Source organism: Onthophagus taurus, chromosome 1 (assembly GCF_036711975.1).
Source record: "Onthophagus taurus isolate NC chromosome 1, IU_Otau_3.0, whole genome shotgun sequence".
Classification (NCBI taxonomy): domain Eukaryota; kingdom Metazoa; phylum Arthropoda; class Insecta; order Coleoptera; family Scarabaeidae; genus Onthophagus; species Onthophagus taurus.
The window spans coordinates 17,198,742-17,219,125 of record NC_091966.1 but is presented as its reverse complement, the minus strand read 5'-3'; the positions used below and the strand labels follow the sequence as shown (position 1 = coordinate 17,219,125).

At 36.0% G+C, this 20,384-nt stretch overlaps 1 protein-coding gene across 1 annotated transcript; it reads left to right on the top strand.

Moving 5' to 3' along the window:
• Nucleotides 1-71: 71 nt before the first annotated feature.
• On the top strand, nucleotides 72-12,251 carry LOC111429472 (ankyrin repeat domain family member sosondowah; the record flags this gene model as incomplete). Its single annotated transcript, XM_023065394.2, has 6 exons — nucleotides 72-98; nucleotides 10,773-10,845; nucleotides 10,904-10,993; nucleotides 11,535-11,558; nucleotides 11,618-11,781; nucleotides 11,933-12,251. Coding segments are annotated over 6 exons (546 nt in total), but the record flags the coding sequence as incomplete, so codon positions are not given.
• Between the last annotated feature and the right edge of the window lie 8,133 nt (nucleotides 12,252-20,384).

The following is a 20,384-nucleotide window of genomic DNA, read 5'->3' as shown; positions in this document are numbered from 1 at the left end:
AAACTATTCACTATTTAATGTAAGAAAAGAATTAATGTTGCTTATTCTTGCATGTTCCATTTTAATTTCAACTGGATGGTCGGATTATACAGAATGGAGTAAGTACACATTTATTTTTTGTACCTGATTACAAATTTAAACTCATAATTCAATTATCACATTTGCAAGCTCATACGTCTCAATGTAACGTTTAGCTAAGTTTAGTTTGCCGTTTAAATCTTAGTTTCTCTTTTCACTTTGGAGGATCATAAATCCAAAACGCCAGCCCTCAGATTCATCACGGCAATCATCGCGGTAGAGTTTGCCCAAGCTTAACTTATTCATATTTATAAATAAAGCGGTTATGAATAATAACGTGCGGGTCGCGCTCCGATCGTCGAAGAATTTTGCCGGACGCGCGTTATTTATTATCACAGAACTCGGGTAAGTTATGGTCGCTGTCCCGGACGCTAATTTCGAAGTCGCCGCGTGTCGTTGCGTCCAGACACCGGGCAGGTATATATACGGTTCGGTTGGGGAAGAAGGTTCCCGGGGGAAGGGTTCGGGAGGACGAATGCCGGACATTCCTTATACGGTAGATATGTCATCTCCCGACGGTAACGTTAGCATTATGGATAACAGCTTGTTCGCGGAGTTTACATTTGTTTAGGGACGTTATGCCGGGTTATTAATGTCTGGGCTAAGTGTCTACCCGTAAGAGACGTCTTCACTATATGGAGAACTGTAACACGAACCCCGAGATGACAACGTTACGATTTAATTGTCAACATAATGTAATTATGATACTTATATGTTTGTTCTTGTATGTAATAAAAGGTATTAAGTTACTCGTAAAACCTGCAAACTAAAATAATTTCTAAATGGCACTGTTTTAGTCATCAAGGTTGTTAACATAGTAATTATGGACTTAATCTTAAAATTTATGTAGTGTATTACGTTTTTAAATTAATTCTTAATATTAAAAAAGGGCACCATACAATGTTTCAGATTCATAGAATTCTTAAAGAAGATATTGAAAGAAACATTTCATGTTAACTTTCACTTGATCACAATCAATGCTTCAATAACTATGCCACCACAACATAGTGAGATTTAACAGTGTTTTACATTTCCTGCAAATTCTTACACTAACTCAAATCACAAATTTTAGTAAAAATTTTGCATAACGTATCGGATGTCATAAGAAGAGTGAAGAGATCGTGATTCCCATAATATACAAACCAATACAATATTCATGGTCTGTTTTCGCGAATTCTAAAAGGTTTCAGTTCTCTCTCTCTCGTTTTTAGCTTGATTTGCTATTAAGTTTCGCGCTATCAAAGTTATCGTTATTCGCGGGCTTACTTGAGCGTTTACTTCTTAATTTTCGCAGTCGTCGTGGTCCCTTGGTTGTTTGTGGGGACTTCAATATGGATTTTGCGGCTTATCAGTGTCCCCATGTGATTGGCACAATTAATATTCTTATGTCCCATGATCTTCATCAACGAATCTTCAGTCATACTAGAGTAAAGAACGCATCAGCCACTACTATTGACAACATATTTACTAACGTGGTAGTACCTAACAGCTCCAAGGTGGTTCACACGAGTTTCTCCGATCACCTTGCTCAAATTACTTCTGTTCCTATTCCAGTGTGTGCCAAAGGTATACACCCACATTTGGCATTGACACGTCGGTTTAATAGGGTTAATCTGAGTAGTTTTGTAACAACCCTGAGCACCTTTAAATACTTAAACTCCCATCTCAATTTTCAGGCATCTTTTTCGTCATTTTACAGTCACTTCTATAATGGCTTCCAATCCAGCTACCCCTTGAGGAAATCTGTTATCACATCCACCGACAAGGGGTGGATTATGCAGGATATTAGGAGACAGTCTAGCGACCTGAGGAGCTTCCATCACTTATGTAAACTAGTAAGGAATCCGGCTTTAGATGCGGAATATAAGGATTGGCTGAGATGTCATTTGGGATCTATTGAGACTGCCAAAAATATGTACTATAGTAAGCTATGTTCAACAGCAAGCAATAAGTCGAAAATAGCATGGGACCTGGCCCGAAAGGAGCATTCCTTAGACAAAACTATTACAGCGACTAATACCTTTATAGGTGATAATGGTGCCGAGGTCTCAGCTCTCATTGATATTGCTGAACTTTTTAATGAATTTTTTATCAATTCTGTTGGAAAATTGGTGAGCTGCTCGACTGTAAATGTTTCTGAGGCACTAATAAGCATAAAAACTAATAACTGCTCACTTTTTCTAACTCCAGTTACAGCTTCAGAAGTTGCTAACATAATTAAGTCCGTGGCTATCAAGCACTCGAGCGGTTGTGATGAGATACCTTGTTCCTTGTTGGGCAAGGTATCTCACATTGTAACTGATACATTGACAGCTCTCATTAATGAGTCGTTTGTATGTGGGGAATTTCAAGATAGCCTCTATAACCCCCATTTTCAAAAAGGGAGACCCTTCAGTGATGTCCAATTATAGACCTGTAGCTGTTCTTCCGGCAATTTCAAAGATTTTTGAAAGAGCATTTTTTACGCGACTAAATAAATTCGCTAACAAGTGTAATATAATCAATAATCATCAGTTTGGCTTCAGAACTGATAAGTCAACTCAGGATGCTGTTTTGGATTTTTATGCATCTGTGGTGGAGGGTCTGGATGCTCGGTCTGTGTGTTGTGGCCTATTCCTTGACTTGTCTAGAGCGTTTGATACTCTACATCACCAACTGCTCTTAGAAAAGTTGAGTCGATATGGTATTCGAGGCCCAGCCTTAGCGTAGATTCAAAGTTACCTGTCTGGTAGGCAGCAGCTGGTAAAGTGGTCAAGGAATAATAGTACTGTCTACTCGTCTCTCCTCCCAGTGCAATATGGAGTCCCTCAGGGGAGCATATTGGGGCCGTTGCTTTTCATTTTGTACATAAACGATGTCCCTTTATCTTGTGCAGATTGTACACAGGTTTTATTTGCCGATGATCGTTCCGTCGCAATAAAGGCTAAATCAGTTCCGCAGTTGTCAATGAGGATCACTGATGTTGCTCGCAAAATGCTACACTGGTGTAACGCCAATGGTTTGATATTGAACTGTGGTAAAACGCAACTAACGCAGTTTACCTCAAAATACAATAAACCTGATTTCAGCGTGCCGGGTAAAGTCGACGGAACATCGGTTGAATCTGCAGACAATGTGAAATTTCTTGGTATCCAGTTTGATGCACACTTTTCCTGGGATGAGCAGACACGAGTTCTTTCAAAGAAGCTGTCCTCACTCTCGGTTTGTTTTTGAAACTTCGGAAGGTACTTGATACCGAAATTGTCAAAACTATTTATTATGGTTTGGTTTATTCCCATCTAAATTATGGCATTGTGTGTTGGGGCAATTCTTCGACTTCACAACGGGTGTTTGTGGCCCAGAAGAAAGTCATTAGGTCGATGTTTGATTTGTCTTATAATGAATCATGTAAAGAATCATTTCGAAAGAATCGCTTATTAACCATGCCTTGTGTTTATATTCTGCATTCACTCTTATATGTAAAGAAACACCTTACGGAGTTTGCTAGGAGTGGTGATATAAATACTCAATACCCCACTAGGCAGGCTGACAATCTGTACATACCGAAATGCCGACTGTCTCTCACCCAAAATAGCCCTCAACATATGATGATTCGCTTATACAATCATTTGCCGATAACATTTAAAAGGCTTGATTTCAACCGTTTCAAGTATAAATTGAAAATCTTCCTTATATCCAAATGCTTTTACTAAACACGGAATGGGACCACGACGATGACAGAGAATTGCAGTAATTTGTTTTGTTTCCTTTTGTCATTGTTTTGTTGTATTTTCGCTGTGCATGTTCGCTGTGAGACGACGAAACGTACGTATTGTACTGACTATCTTTTGTAATCATTAGTGTAATGACAATTTCTGATGCTGTACAGCCTATGGAAATAAAGATATTATTATTATTATTATTTGACATTCCTTCTCTTATTGCAAGATTTTTTGATTCACAATGCCATATCAAATCGGGAAATTCTTCATCAAATTAGTGCTTTTACAATTGTGCATGATTTCATGTTTTCCATTGAAATTATGTCGGGCCAACCTGAAAATCAATCTGCGCATGTTAGGCAGTATTTGTATTATTTTGGTACGGATAAATGTTCAACCAGGTTAATACGAAGACGTTCTGAGCTTCTACTTGAGGAATGATATTATCATCAAGAAATCTAAGGTATGATATGTTATTTTGGCTGGTTAAATCGTTGAAGTTTGATGCCATAGCTTCAAGAATGAAATGAGTTCCATCATCCATGGTACAGTCTGCCTGAAAAAGTTATATCGAATTTTACTCGCTATAGTAGGTCTTAGGCGATTCGCTGGATTTACTACATCTCAGGAATATTACCTGTGCGTTTCTAAAAATATTTGGCAGGGTTGCAAAATCAGGCATACCAAATGCTCCATACTAGCCGCAGTTTTGCCAGGTGCTCCTTTTCCGAGGTCAAAATGAGATCCTTAGTATATGTCATCGATATATACTCCCTGCACCTAATCTATTAGGTGTTAGTAGGTCTGTCCCAAAGTCCGTTGAGTATAAGTTATAAGGTTATCCAACTCCAACAAACTGACGTTGACGGGGTGAGGTAGGAAACGTGACGTCATAGGAAGAAAAATATAATATTATAATATACATGTAATATTAATATAATGTGTAATAATAATATTTGCATTAATAATTATTTAAACACTGAGCAAGTGTTATTAAACTCAAGAAATAAAGATGTAAAACTATAACTAACACTAGATATAGAACTAGAAACATTCGGGTTTAGCCGCACGTCTCTCAATACGGCTAAACCCGAATGATTCTAGTTCTAGGTCTAATGTTAGTTCTAATGACCGTGCAAGTGTAAAACTAGAACTAACAATATATCTAGAACTAGAATCATTCGGATTTAGCCGTCTATAAAACGTGCGACTAAACCCAAATGATTCTAGTTCTAGGTATAGTGTTAGTTTTACACTTGCGCTGTCACTAAAACTAACATTAAACCTAGAAACATTTCGGTTTATCCGTACGTCTCTTAAGACGACTAAACCCGAATGATTCTAGTTCTTGGTCTAGCGCTACACAACAATTAAAACTAGAACTAACACAAGACCTAGAACTAGAATCATTCCGGTTTAGCCGTCTTGAAAGACGTGCGGCTAAACCAGAATGTTTCTAGTTCTAGGTCTTGTGTTAGTTCTAGTTTTACACTAGCACTGTTACTATGTAAAACTAACACTATACCTAGAGCTAGAATTAATTGAGTTTAGCCGCACGTCTCTAAAGACGGCTAAACCCGAATGATTCTAGTTCTTGTTGATGATTCTGTTAGTTCTAATTTTACACTAGCACTGTTACTATGTAAAACTAACACTATACCTAGAGCTAGAATCATTCTAGTTTTACACTAACACTATCACTAGAACTAACACAAAACGTAGAACTAGAATCATTTCGGTTTAGCCGTCTTGAGAGACGTGCGGCTACACCCGAATCTTTCTAGTTCTAGGTCTAGTGTTATAGTTTTACACTAGCACTAACCAACACTGCGTTTCTCGTATTGATCCGGTTACATCGAGGTTTGATTGTAATGTCCTTGTTCTTGCAGAATCCGCGTAACGACCTTCAGCTGAACTCTGTCGAAGGTCTTCTTTAGATCCACCAAACAAATGAATAATTGAATTCTATGGTATTTTTGATGTAAGACAATAAATGGAACGCACAGCATTGATTCATTTTACCACTTTTAATCATTACAGTAGCCATATAATTTTCTTACATATTTCTGCCTATAACAAGATCAACGTGATATAACAAATAAAGAGGCGTGTTACATGTATGAGGAATAAACCCGAAAGCTTTACAATTGCAGAAGTATTCCAGGTGAAATTTAGTTTGGCAAGGATCCAACTGCAGTAAACTGCAGAAACTATGCGTAAAGCAAATAGATATGGAGACATGTTTCGAATGGATGTCGTTTAAAATCTCACAAAGATAGGCAAGACATGGAAGTGATTAAAGAAACAGTGTCGCTGTTTCTTCAGGTCACGAAAAAAATGTATAACAAAGCGACAAATTCATAGAATTTGTAGAATTCATAGAATTTTCAACGTGGTAGCATTTTTCATAATTAAAGAATCTTATTGGATTAAAAAAAGAATTGAAATTGTTATAAATTATCGTAAAACAATACTATTTGAAGACATCGAAGAGTTGGAAGCAACTGCAAGGAATTTATTAGCATCAAACTACCAGTATTAGCAGCTGATTCTGCTGTATATCGAAATAAATTTCTGTTACAAGACAACGTTCACTTTTCTTTAGGAATTGATATAAGTTTCATGACTTTTCCATATTTGTAGTAGTTGGCATTTCCAGCTGAGTATATCCACAAAAAGGATCAAACCTGGATTGCCAAAACCAAGACTAACTGAGGTAATTTCATGACACTTTGCAATATCTTCAGGAAGATCCATTACTAATATCATTTGCTCTGATCTACGACCTTCTTTGAAAACAACAAGCGGTGATTGATTTATGTTTGAAGTAAGATGCTTGCCAATTGACTAGAAAGAAGTTGTATGTGCAACTTCACATATCCATCGATAATTATATAAATGAGATAATAATCGGCTGAATATACAATATATACTCGCCTAACGTTGATTTAACCACACTTTAAATCAAAAAATTCATAACAACACTTTGTTAGATAATGTGGATAAAGCATGGCTTAAAGTAACTTAGTATACAGTAGTTAAAGAAGCGTGACGTAACTTGGTGTGTTCTGTCAATAAAAGTCAAGATCTTCACTAATACTTTATTGTACAAAACTAAGTTTACTTGGCTTTACTTGTCATTGTTTGTCTTACATGGTCTCACTTCACACTGGTTGGTATTCCCAACCTAATATGCAACAAGAACCGTTGCAGATCAACTGCAAACCTGTATATTACATTTACAGTACATGAACATAATTTACAAATTTTGGGCTTAATTTTGGAATAGTTTTTCAGTTACAACAAAAACCATCTGCAGCAGAATTGTTGACACACAATTATGTGTTATTAAAACAAAATAAAATACTTTCACCTAAAATGGAACGACATCTTAGGATGGTCCAGTTCGAAACCTGAAGATGAGGATATCAAACAAAAAGTATTTAAGCCAATTTATAGTTGTATTTCATAGACATTGACAGTACGGCAAAACATACACATCATCACTTTAGCCGTTGCATGTAGTGGTTCATCATCATAACAATCACCAGTGAAGATATCGTAGTAACTCTTCTGAAAATTTTGGTAAATTGACCCTAACAAATGCTAATCAGCAGCACAGATAATGTATAATGTACTAGTCATCGCACAAACGTCCTTCAACACGACGTTGACTAATTCTAGTCTAAATTTATTATAACATTAAAACGCTTAACTGTAACTATTATTATACGCTCAAAACAATATATCCAAACGACCAAGACTCAGTCCTGATCGTGTTTAACTGACAATAACGGATTATGTTAGTATCACAATTCAAGAATAGTGTTAATAAGCGCAAACCGTCTAGTTAGTGTGATTCGGGAAACGAAACGAATGATTGTATACATATAGTGGTTTCTGTAGGGATTATGCTTGGTGTTTTGCTGTAACCTATATTTACAAACCGATGATTGGTGTAACACACCTGAGCCGACGCCTAACATCATTAAAAGTCCAGGTAAGACAAATATTTCATAACCTGATTTGAAATTTTCCAGCAATCGGTGGTGATGGAGTTATATAGGGTGTACCATTTTGTTGTAACCGATGTTTCTTTTGAATAACTTGACAACCAGCTCTCAAATCGCCAAGTTAGAACCATGGATCGCTACACACCTCTAGAACGTGCAGAAATTGTGTAAATGACATGGAGGACTACTGGTTCCAGCAAGATGATGCAATATGCCATACTGCCCAATTAACAATGAGCAGTCATGTTGCTGCGTACCATGTTTCCAAATCGATTGATATCGAAATGTCGATTACGACTGGCCGGCGTGTTCGCCTGATTTGACGCCTCCGACTATTTCCTGCGGTAATACCTTAACAGCAAGGTTTATGTCAACAAGCCAGACACTCTCGAGCAACTTAAGGTCGACGTACGCCAGAAAATCGCCGAAATAACGCCCGAAACACTCGCCATAGTGTTTAAAAACGTCGAAAAAAGGCCCGATTTTGTGGTGAAAGCTGAGGGTCACTGTCTTATAGGTACCAGACATCACTTTTAGAAAGTGTCTAAACAAATTGTACAAGTCCAAATTTCAATAAAATGGTCGACTCCAAACAGAATATTGAGTTGTTTTCAAATTATTCAAAAAACATCGCTTACAACAAAATGGTACATCTTGTATGTACATATCCAACGGTTGCTGGAAAATTTCAATGCTTTAAGGAGAATTAATATGGGACTAATATAAGGAAGTTGGAGTTGTATATGGTCCTCCGTTGTATATGAAGTTTGTATGTGGCAAACTGAACAGTGAACAACTTTCTGTTTGTACAAATTTCTTTATAGGTCTTTCGTAATGAGGGACAGACCAAGGTTCGTTAAATAAACATACTGTATAAAGTTATCCAACTCCCTATGAATGCTGTTGTTATGAACGTATCCCCCCGCAAAGGTTTTGCTGTGACGTCATTGGAAGAATTAACATTTCTATGTTTTTATTTATACAGTAAATTTCACTAGAAGCAATACACAAAAATATATATCCATAGAAACCAGACCGTACCTACTTACTTTGTCCATGTCAATATAATTTAACACGAGACTAAATACAACTACATTAAGGTGATTGAACAGCTAAATATGATCAATAAAACACGCATAAAGACAAAAGGGAATCTATCCGACAAGGCGACTTTATGAGCCCATTTCTACTCAATCTGATTATGGACTAAATAATCTAAAGCGTGAACGAAGTCAAGAGCGGGACAAAAAATCATAGAAAATCTCATGTTATGCAGCGAATGCTATACCGATTCCAAACTACTGCGAAGAGAGTAAACACAGTTATCCGAGAAGAAGACTGAAGGAATGGTGATATCGAAGATGAGCGTGGCAGGTGTAAATTGGCAGTGAATGATTGCCCATTTACACAGAGTCTACACCATTGGTACCTGGGCGTTATAATCTTTAGCTACAGAAAGTTGCACCAAGTAATTAGGGCACAAGTTAATAAATGCTCCAGAATATCTGGATATCTAAGAAACATGTAGAGGAATAAATACATGTTCAAGGAGAGCAAAATAAGACCGGTACTGAGTTATGCATCGGAAACTAAGGCGGATACGTCAAAAATCAAAAAGATTTGATATTACTTACAGAAAACTACTCACTGCTGACAGAAAATTAAATACTAATGGTAAAAGCCTGGATACTGGTAGCAGAGGAATAAATACTGCTAAGAGAAGACCAACCACTGATTTTAGTAGACTAGATACCGCTTGTAGAAGACTAAATACTGCTGGCAGAAGGCTAGATACTGCTAACATTAGCTTCTGTGGGCAGAAGATTAGATACTGATGACAGAGGACTAAATATTGCTTTTAGAATACTACCTGCTGCATGCAGAAGACTAGATATTGTTGGCAGAAAAACAGATACTCATCGTCGATACGTGCTGCTAACAGAAGACTAGATATTGCTAATATCAGAGAAATACTGCTTGCAATATAAATAAATAATACAATGTCAAGAACGCCAAGAACGATTAAAGGTGTAACCTGAAAAGATCGGATAATAAACCTGACGACCTGAAGACCTGTTGGACGACCGTCGAAAAGGTGACACGAACTCTGAATTTCAGCATCTCAAGCGACCTGATGAAGCAGAAAAAATAAGACATAGTCTTAAAAAGCAAAAAGAGGAAGTCTTAAATCCTAATAAAATAATTTTTAAAACTTTACATATCAACTTTGATGCAAAGAACACTCTGCATTACATTGTTTTAAAGTTAGCTAACATCTAATGTTAATGTTTAGAAATCATTGCGGTCTCGCACAGCATGTAAAACCGATTACTTATTCTATGTTTTTAATAAATTTCTCTTTATAATTAGCATTGAATAGAATAATCATATAAATAGAGTTTGATATGTTTATTTAAAATACCACTTGAAATTTACGGTTGGAAACGATTGTCCGAAGAGAATTAACGGCATTTAATAAATGGCCGTTTGCGAGTGTCAGCGCCGATTTCGAGTTCGCTTAACGCATTATTAAGGCTAATTGATTGCGCGGCCCAATTTTTAACTATTCTTTAATCGAACGGTATTGGGTTGGGGTAGGGCGCAGGTTTTGAACGCGTGCGCGCACCCAATTTAAATTCCGGCGAATTTGTCTAAATTGCTCGGTGCAAATAAATATGCACGCGCACGTCCGCCGCACATAAATTTGCATTATGCCGAATTAACATACTCGTGCCGAATGAATTCGAGCGTTATCGGCGCACAATGGAGTTTTATGGGCCGGCCATTGTTCGCGCTTGTTTATGTCAGCGCCGGACAATCTGCCCGCCATTCTAATTGGGCAATTACGCACAAAAAAATGACCGGTACTGGTATTTATGATGATTGATGGTCGTCGATGTGTCCTGTACTCTACGTTAATTTTATGTTTATTTAACAATAAAAGTCAACAGAAAATAACATTTATCTTTTTTAATCGCAGGGTTATACACCACTTCATATAGCCGCCCAATTTGGTAGGGAAAAAGTTTACGATTTATTAATTCAAACATATGGTAAATAAAATTTGGAAATTTAGTTAATTTATTTCTAAAGGGAATTTAATTATTATAGGAGCCGGACCAGGTATAAGAGATTATAGTGGAAGAACACCGAGTCAATATAAAACGTCACATATTCAAGCAACAGCGATCGTAAATCAGAGTGAGTACCCTCGGGTTGAAATTCGATATGCTAAGCATGTGAAGCCACTGTCGAAGGGACCGAGCTTTTTGCGCAAAAGTTTTCATCACGGCACAAAGTGGCATAGACCGCTCGAAACGAATGAACCGTTAATCGCTACGAAAACTGGTTCATACACACTATCCTCCAAGACGTAGATTAGCACTTTAATCTAGTCTTTTCTAGTCTTGAATAAGGAGCAAAATATTACATTTTATTTTTTTTTTCAGAATTATTTCTTTTTTTTTTGTTTGAATATTTTAATTTAGCATGCATGTAACTAACATTTTTGCACGTAGTTTTAGATGTTTTATATTCGTAGATTTTTTTAAATTTTAATAATGCACGAATAGCAATTAACAATGTATTATTAGAACTGCCAAAAATAACAAATGTAGAATAAGTAGATTAGTTGGAAATTGCATGATATTATTTTGCATGTATTATCCGCAATTTATTTCTGGTTATAATAAAATATTAATAAAGAACAAGACTTATTATATTTAACCTATTCTCGTTTCAGAGAAATCAAGAAAGAAAACGACAGGTAATTAGTGATTTTAATACCCCAAAAACGTTATATTCAATGTTGTTTTTTTTAAATAGAAAAAGATTTAGGTTTCTTACGAATAGGATCATTAAATGTACGCGTCAAGAAAACAACAGAAGCCTTCAGTAACTTTCTTGGTGTTGGGAATACGGTGCCAATTAACCCTATTGACACCTCAAACTTTCACAAGGGTTGGGGTTCAGCAGATAATGTTGCACAGGTAATTTAATAACCTTAACAATATTTTTTTTTAATTATTGTAATGCCTTACACATTCTTTTACGTTTTAAAGTATGCAAAGGAAAGGTATAGAAAGAAAACAGTATATGATAATAAAATTAAATAAATAGTTAATTTTTATTGGTGCATAGGAAAATGTGTTAAAAAGCAAAAGAAAGATGAAGAGGCCGTTGGAGAATACAGGAACAAATAGCACACCAGGAACGCCAAATAGTCATACCAGGGCACTCGTCCAAAGGAACCTTCAGGACTCGGATTCGGATTCAGCAGCAGGTTTTGATTCTCACTGGCAGAATTAATGAAAATGTAGCGTAATGGTTTTGTATTATATGATTTGATAGTATATAAAAGACATGTACTTAGATCTGATTTGTAATGTTATTTATATTCAATTGTATTGTGTTATGATGAAAATTAATAAATGACAGAGGTGGATGGTTTTATTTAATATTAATTGTTTATATTGAATGTTATAATACCGTTAATTTATTTGTATTCAACAATTTTTAGTTCTGTGGTTCTATACTTCAGTACTAAAAAAATTTTACGTTTTCAGCTCCCTCTCTAAGTGAATTACTGAACTATTCATATCCAAATAGTAGGACAGATTACTTTTTTATTCTGTATACAAAGAACAATTTTATATCTTATGTATATACTGTATATAGGTATATTTTTCTTTTTGAAGAAATTTTCGACCCGTCTTTATAATAAATCATCCGAAAATTGGTTTACAGCTCGACTAAAGAGTTTTCTATGCAGATCATGGTGCAAATGATACCGACTCTGTGAAAACAGAAAATTTTTAGTGTACTACAAATGTAGGTTAGTACCGTTATTGAATAATAGATGTCCATTAACAAATTTAAAAATTGTTGTTATTAATTTCTGTTTATTGCTTTAACATAATGTACAAAGGTAACCATAAGCATTAAGGAATTGCATTTAGAAAGTAAATTTAAGTTTGTTTGAGTAATTATTTCAAACAAAATAATCAACATCGTTGATGGTTAATAGCGCGATTATTACTTGTAATAATAGTTAGTAATAGGCTATAACAGTTGTAATTCTAGTTTTCCTCCGATTGATAGTTTTTCATTGAAATGAACGCTGATTTTTATCGTTAAAAAGCAATTTATCTTAAAATTGCAAAAGTTGCTGAAATCTGTATTTTGACACAACACTGTATTTTATTAGTAAAATTCATATAACTAAAAATTTTAATTTTTGTTTTAAATATTGATCGGTGGAGGACTTTCGTCAGTGGAGAGTCTAAGAAAAACTCTAAATGTACTTACGCTATTTTTTGGTAATGCTGGAAGTGTTGCTATAACATATCATCACCACTTTTTATCTTATTTTATATGTGCAAGGGAACCTATATCAAAGCATTTGTCAAGATGATTTAAAGGTGCTACCTGAAAGGTCAGAGTTGGCGGCTATCTCTTGGCTTTTATTATCATCATCAGTGACTATCCTGTTCTGAGAGCATTTCTGTTCTTTTCCGCATTTTGTAATGTCTTCCTCCACCTGGTCCATATAGATAGTCGTGGTATGTCCTCGAAGCTTATTTCCGACCACCGCTTGTTTAGTAATTCTCTTGGGGGTTTCTTCGACCCTCATTCTTTTTACATGACCCATTTAACACAAGTGACTGAGAGAGAGAAAACAAAATTTATTCATGCCAACATATACAGGGTGTATCTGAATGACGTGCTCAAACTTCAGGGGGTGATTCTTTAGGCAATTTTAAGGCTACTTTGTTATATGAACCATGGGCGACTTCGGCTCCCCTAAGGAGCTACACCCCTCCAAAAATGGCGGAAAATTTTGGTTTTTATTTGATTTTCTCAAAAACCATAAACACTAGGAAAATGAAATTTTGGAATATGTTTAACTCATAATAGAGCACGTTTTGACCCTATTTGTACTTTCAACCTACCCTTCCAAAGTACAAAACGTAACCACCCCCGTTCAATTTATGCCTAGATTTTTATTATAAAACTATTCTAAAACTTTTTTGTCTCTCTGATGTTCTTCTAAAATTTAATAATTTCTGAGAAAAAAAATAATTAAGCAAACACTAACTGTTAAGCTGTAGGGTTGTTAATCGAAAGTTGGAATGAATTTAAATGAAAAAATCTTAGTAGGCTTTGCAATCTTTGTCAGAAATATTTTTGACGTTTACATGTCAGTGGTTTTCTTACTATTATTATGGTTTTATTTAAAATTTTGAAACGTCGAGTGAACGAGCGTAAATGCGATAGAACTTCATTTAAAAATTAATTTGAAAAACAATAATAGTTGTAAGAAAAACATTAACATTTAAACGTTAAATATATTTCTGACCCATTTCCATTTAAAAAAATAAAGTAAATGGCGACTTCCGATATAACCGGAAGTGCTAGAAATCAGAAAATAATTTAGTGGAACAGAACGCAATTGATTATACACTGTTGGAAATAATTCACGAGCACACCCTGTATAATCTGAACGCGTGTGTCTAGCGCAATAAAATTTGCTATGGAAGTAGTACTAAAGTAGTATAATTTACTCTCACATGGAGAATGGCACAACTCTGCTGGGAGGAGAAATATCAATAGCGAGAGTATCCCCCGTGAGCTTTGCGTACCATCGCTACACGACGTGGCATGGAGTCTATAAGTCGCTATATTGTAGCGAGAGGGACGGCCAACCATGCCACCTCAACTCGCCTCCATAGCTCCTCAATGTTAGCCGAGGAAGCCGGATAATGTAGAAGTCTCCGACCAGTCATGTCCCAAACATGTTCGATCGGATTCAGATGCGGAAACCGAGCTAGCCATGGAAGCATTCGTATATGGTGCTCTTCCACAAAGGTCTGTACAACTCGCCCGATGTGCTGTCGTACGTTGTTGTGCATGTATAGCAGACCTGGAAGCCGCCGAACGTAGGGAAGCACAACGGACCGTAGCACCTCATCTACGTAGCGTTGACCCGTCATGGTCTGCTATACACGCAGCAGACGTGTACGTCCACCATGGGTAATCGCACCCCATACCATAATGCTCGGTTGTCGGTGGATAGGGCGTTCTTGCGCACACTGCTCGAGTAGACGATCATCACGGCTCCGACGAACTAAAATTCGAGCATCACCGGTGCTCAATTCGAATCTTGATTCGTCGGAAAACAAAATGTCCCTCTACTCGGCAACTTACTTATGCCTAGCGTAGACCCACTCGTGACGTATGCTGCGGTGCTCGGGTGTTACTGGAATCCGCTGTATCGCACGACGCGCGCGCCAGTCCACTATCTACTAAACGCCGCCGTACAGTTCGTGTAGTGAGTGCGCCTTCCCCTGCCGGTGGCCAAACAGCTCCAAGTTGCCTTGACGAACACACACGCGACGCTAAAGCGCTGAGCACAAGAGCGCGATCCTCGTGTGCTGGGGACGTGCAGGGTCGTCCCGGCCGCGGCTGAAGGTACCTATGTCCTACTTCAGACCATTCTCACCATGCCCGTTGCACTGCCGATAACGACCGCTCGAGACGAAGGGCAATTTCACAGAACGATACACCCTCAATGTGCATACCCACAAACATTCCTCGCTCAAACTCGCTTAAGTAACGCGATCGCCCATCCATTGCGCACAGAGTACGATAACAATGTGGTCCCTCACACCACCCTAAAAACGACCGGTATTTTCCATCCACTTCGGTCTCCATAGCGACGGAATGTTCCACTTGGAAGGGCGGCTCAGTCAACAATGCCGCGACGGAACAACTCGAAACTCCCTGAATAAACTCGTCTACAGTAAACCTTTGTGCTCCGCACATATTATGGATTTATCTTCACGCGTTCAGATTATATAGGGTGTGCTCGTGAATTATTTCCAACAGTGTACTTAAATCTGAATCTCAAATTTTTATTTTGGCCAGAACCCCAAAAACGTCTAATGACCGGTCTCGCTGAGACACCTGTATAATTCAAAGTTAGCGTCCTTGTCATTGGCCAGGTTCTATCATATCTCCAAATATGATCGGAGGATCTTCCTGTCCAATAATATTAGCAATTTTTTGTCATTGTTGAACATTTCTCAAATTTCGAATCCATATCCCAGATCTGGTCGTATTAATGTTATATACAGGTTCCATATACCAGTTTTTGCATAACTGTATGTAAAATTTAATTTCTTTTCAGTTTTATACAGGTATCATGGTGTCTATCTTCAACGATTTTGGAGATATTCCTGATTTTTCAGTTTTTAACGATAGATACTTATTTCGCAGCGCCTCCCCTCGCATTTTACCAGGCTTGGGACTGGTAGAAATATTACTGGCATGCTTAAAAAGTAGTTAACAAAACACAACAAGACCACTGGAAATAAAATACAAATAAAAAAACACTATTGCATCAAATGTTCAAAATGTTGTCCGTTTTTTAACTACATAATAGAAACCGTTTTTGTAAGTAGTTTTGAACATTTCTGAACATTTCTGGTGTGATTTCTTGAAAAGCTCTTACAATGCGTTGACGCATATCGTCAGGAGTAGTTGGTGATATCTCATGAACCTTATTATGTTAACAAATAATACTTTGTAAAACAGTTCTAATGCGTGGAACACTAATGACAGTTTTAATGCGTGGAACACTAATGACAGCTTACCTAGTTTGTTTTCCAAGCCTACTTCAACTTTTAGTAGTATTGCAAAGCGTCAACCACCTTCCATTTCACCAGTCCTAAATCGGGAATATCTCCAAAACCGTTGAAGATCATGTTCATATTATCACACCATAATACCTACATAAAACTGAAAGGAAATTAAATTTTACATCCAGTTATGCAAAAACTGGTATATTGCTCCAAATTTATAAGACGCTGCAAATCTCATTTTTTTCGAAAATCGTCATAATTCAAAAACGATACCAGTTAGACTAAGGCATCCTTAACAAAGTACCATTGAAATTTCACAAAGAATCCGAAATGCAATAATATACAGGTGTTCCATTTAAAATAACAAAGTTGATATCCATTTCCGGTAGAAGCGGAAGTCCGCCATTACTGAAACTAATTTTACAATATATAAAATATGATTCGATTCAACTTTTATCTGAAACATCTTTTGAAAAACTCAATCATAATTCGACTATGGACACTTAGGTTGGACACCTGTATATTTAACATTTTGTTGTTGTTATTAACGTGACAGATCTTCTTCTGATTTTTTGATGATGTTATTCGAAGCCAGTTATAGTGCTCTGCAGATTCGATGTTAAGCTCTTCTATAACTATGTTGTGCAAATGTCTTGTTAATAAGCTTGCGTATACAGGCTGTTTTTGTAAGTCGTGGCATAATTTTAATTACAAATACTAGCGTAAAAATGATGATTCGTGTAAAAATTTTTGGTCTAAATTCTAAACACATAAACGGCTAAGTCATCGGCCTTCAAAGTTAAGAAATTTTTAAACATTTTCTTAAATATTTTTAATATGGTTTGTATTAAAAAGATTAGATTTGGCAAACAGTGCAATGTTATCATAAGAAATCGTTTAAGATCATTTTTGAAAGTATATAAACACAGGATCAATGATAATACACAAGATGTTCACAAAGGTTATTTCCTTAAAACTTTTTCTTTATGTCATAAACCCTTAAGCCGATTCTAAAAGGCTATTTCTTTTTTAAATTCTTTTCACTCTTAGAAATTTTTGATCAGACGCATCGTTTTCGAGTTATTCCCAAAAAGATTCAAGCTCGTTTTTGAATATTTTCATTAGTCATAAGTGCCTATGAAAACAAATCGTAAGTAAAGTAGTAGTCGCAACGGATGATCAGCAACTTTTAATTCTTGTATTGTCGACAAGTAGTATGGAGTTAATTTTATTGCTGTGCGTGTTGGACTCGCCAAGGCGTACTTTTGGATATTTCGAAATGTCCGAACTGTTTATATCAACAGTACCGGCATAGTACTGCTGGTCCATTTGCCACAAAATCCTAAATGTTTTCTTCTAGTTCGAGTCTTAAATTGCGTATCCTAAGATGTTTACGGATCTCGCCGCTTCGTCAGCATTGTCTAAACACTTTCCTAAGGTTAAAAGCATGTCAGTTTGCTCACTAAAACTGTAATTATTTCTTATGATTTCTTATGATAACATTGCACTGTTTGCCAAATCTAATCTTTCTAATACAAACCATACTAAAAATATTTTAGAAAATGTTTGAAAATTTCTTAACTTTGAATGCCCATATCATAGCCAGTTATGGGTTTAGACCAAAAATGTTTACACCAATCGTCATCATTTTTATTCTAGTATTTGTGATTAAAATTATGCCACGATTTATAGTAACACTCTGTATAAATCTTGTTTTATTTACATTTAACTTTAGCCCACTTTTGTGCGCTGCTTTCTCTAGTAAGCAGAAGGCCAATATTTGTATGCTTTTGTTGACAAATGTATTGAAGTCCGTATCCCATACGACTTTCCAAGCACCATTTTGAAGAGTATGGATGATAGTGCATCACTCAGCCACAACCCTTTATTTATTCTGAACTTGGTGTTGGTTCATTTTCTATTCTTACTGCATTTTCCACTCTCAGCGTTTTACTAGCAGAATTAGGTATGTGTACAAAATGTAAATATTTGAATTTTAACGTATCAAAAATAATACCTGACCTCAGCAAGCAGAACCTGCGTTAATAAATAGATAGAATGGATAATAGATAATATCGTGTAAGCTGAGTTCCATTTCTCAAACTTGTCCATATACTTTTAACAATTTCACGATACGCCTGCTTTTGCTTATTCCCTCCTTCTGTTATTAGTTCAGCGCCGACTTTATCCGATCCTGCTGCTTTATTGGTTTTTAGTTTATCTATCATTTCCCTATAAGGTGACGGTTTTTGTTCTTTATTAGTTTTTTTTCATAGTAAATCATTTTCTGCTGTGTACTCCTCCTCTATTTATCTGGTCTACACAGCTATAGTTTTTTATAGACCTGATTATTTTTTCCATTACTTCGGTCTACTCTTCCACAAATCAGTTCATTGAACTGCCCTCTGGTTTTCTTTCAAATTCTAAAGGTACTTTTTGCATGGTCTATTTCTGCTGTGATCATTGAGGTTGTATTTTTCATGTTTTTGTCCAGGTAATGACCAGATTTGACGTTAGCATAAATAATGAAGTACTTTATGCCATCTGGTGACACCCAAGTTGCTTTGTGATGATTTCTTGATGAGGTGTCTTTGCGCTCAAACCACAACTTTGCAGTACTCACAATGACAATATTGAGGGAGGCCGCCAGGTTTATTAGACAAGTGCCAATTTATTGAATTGTGTAGGGTGTGCTTTCCTTTTATTCCTACGTACTGGTTATACTTTGGCTTTGGCAGAGACCAAATTCGATTGAAGAATAATCAGGAAGTCTAGAAAGAAGCACCTATTTAAAGAAAGGCAGAAGTTACCAAGTTGGATCCCGATTTTAGTTTTCAGGAGCCATCTCGGAAAGCAGGTGTAATATCAGGAAACATATTTCTGGACCTCAGAACCAAACAGTATTAAGTCACATTCTTTAAATTTTACAGGAGAGCAATTTGAAGATTTTGAACAAATGTATTTTTCAAACCGATTACTATTGTAAATAGGAGAGCATAGGTTTTTATTTTCCCTGTTATGATTTTGTAAGCTAACTAAAGCTGATAATAACCAACCTCCTACATTAATTTATTGAAATAATTTTAAATTAATTGTGGGACTTAATACTGTTTGGTTCTAACAATGGACTTAATATCTTGTGACTTAATACTCTATTTTGTGACTTAATACTGTATAGCTCCTACGAATTTATAGATACGTGCGACTTGATACTGAATTATTATTAAGAAACTCATAGTAGAACAATCCAAAGTAGAATCAAAATGAATTAATACCAATTATGACTAATTAATAAAGGGTAACAAAAGGCAAAAAGACACTAAAAATAATTTTTTTTTTAAATAAGTAAAAGAGATTACACCAAGATGTTACAAACGAAAACTATCAGTCCTAAAATTCAGTAATAAACAAATAATTAAAAATTAAAGAGAAAATAAGTAATAAGGGTCATTGCATTTTTCAGTCGTCTTCCTTGAGGTTACTATGTGGAAGATTTTTAAAGTATTTATGGAATCTTTTAGGCACCCATGTTAGTAACTTCTGCAAATCATTATACTTTTTAGTTGAAATAGGTTTTAGTGTCTCTCTTATTGGTTTCAGTAGCATTAAATTATTATCACTGAGAACAACTTCCTTAGAATTAACAGTACGCTTCTCTTTGCGTGTTAGTCTTTTAGTGCTTCGATTAAAATCAACTTGTTCAAAACTTTCTTGATTAAAATCTGTTTTAAAATACAAAACTCCAGGTGTTTCTATTAAAAACTTCATATGAACCACTTTAGATATCAAAAAGTTTTGATTATTTATGGTTTTTTTGTTATTGTGAAAGTAAGATCCGGATTTTTCAGATAAAAGGGTAAAATTTTTAAAGTCCATGGTTTCCATTTCCGCTACTTCAATATTGTTACCACAAAGTCTGAAAAGCTGCTGCCAATCCCATGGAGTTATTA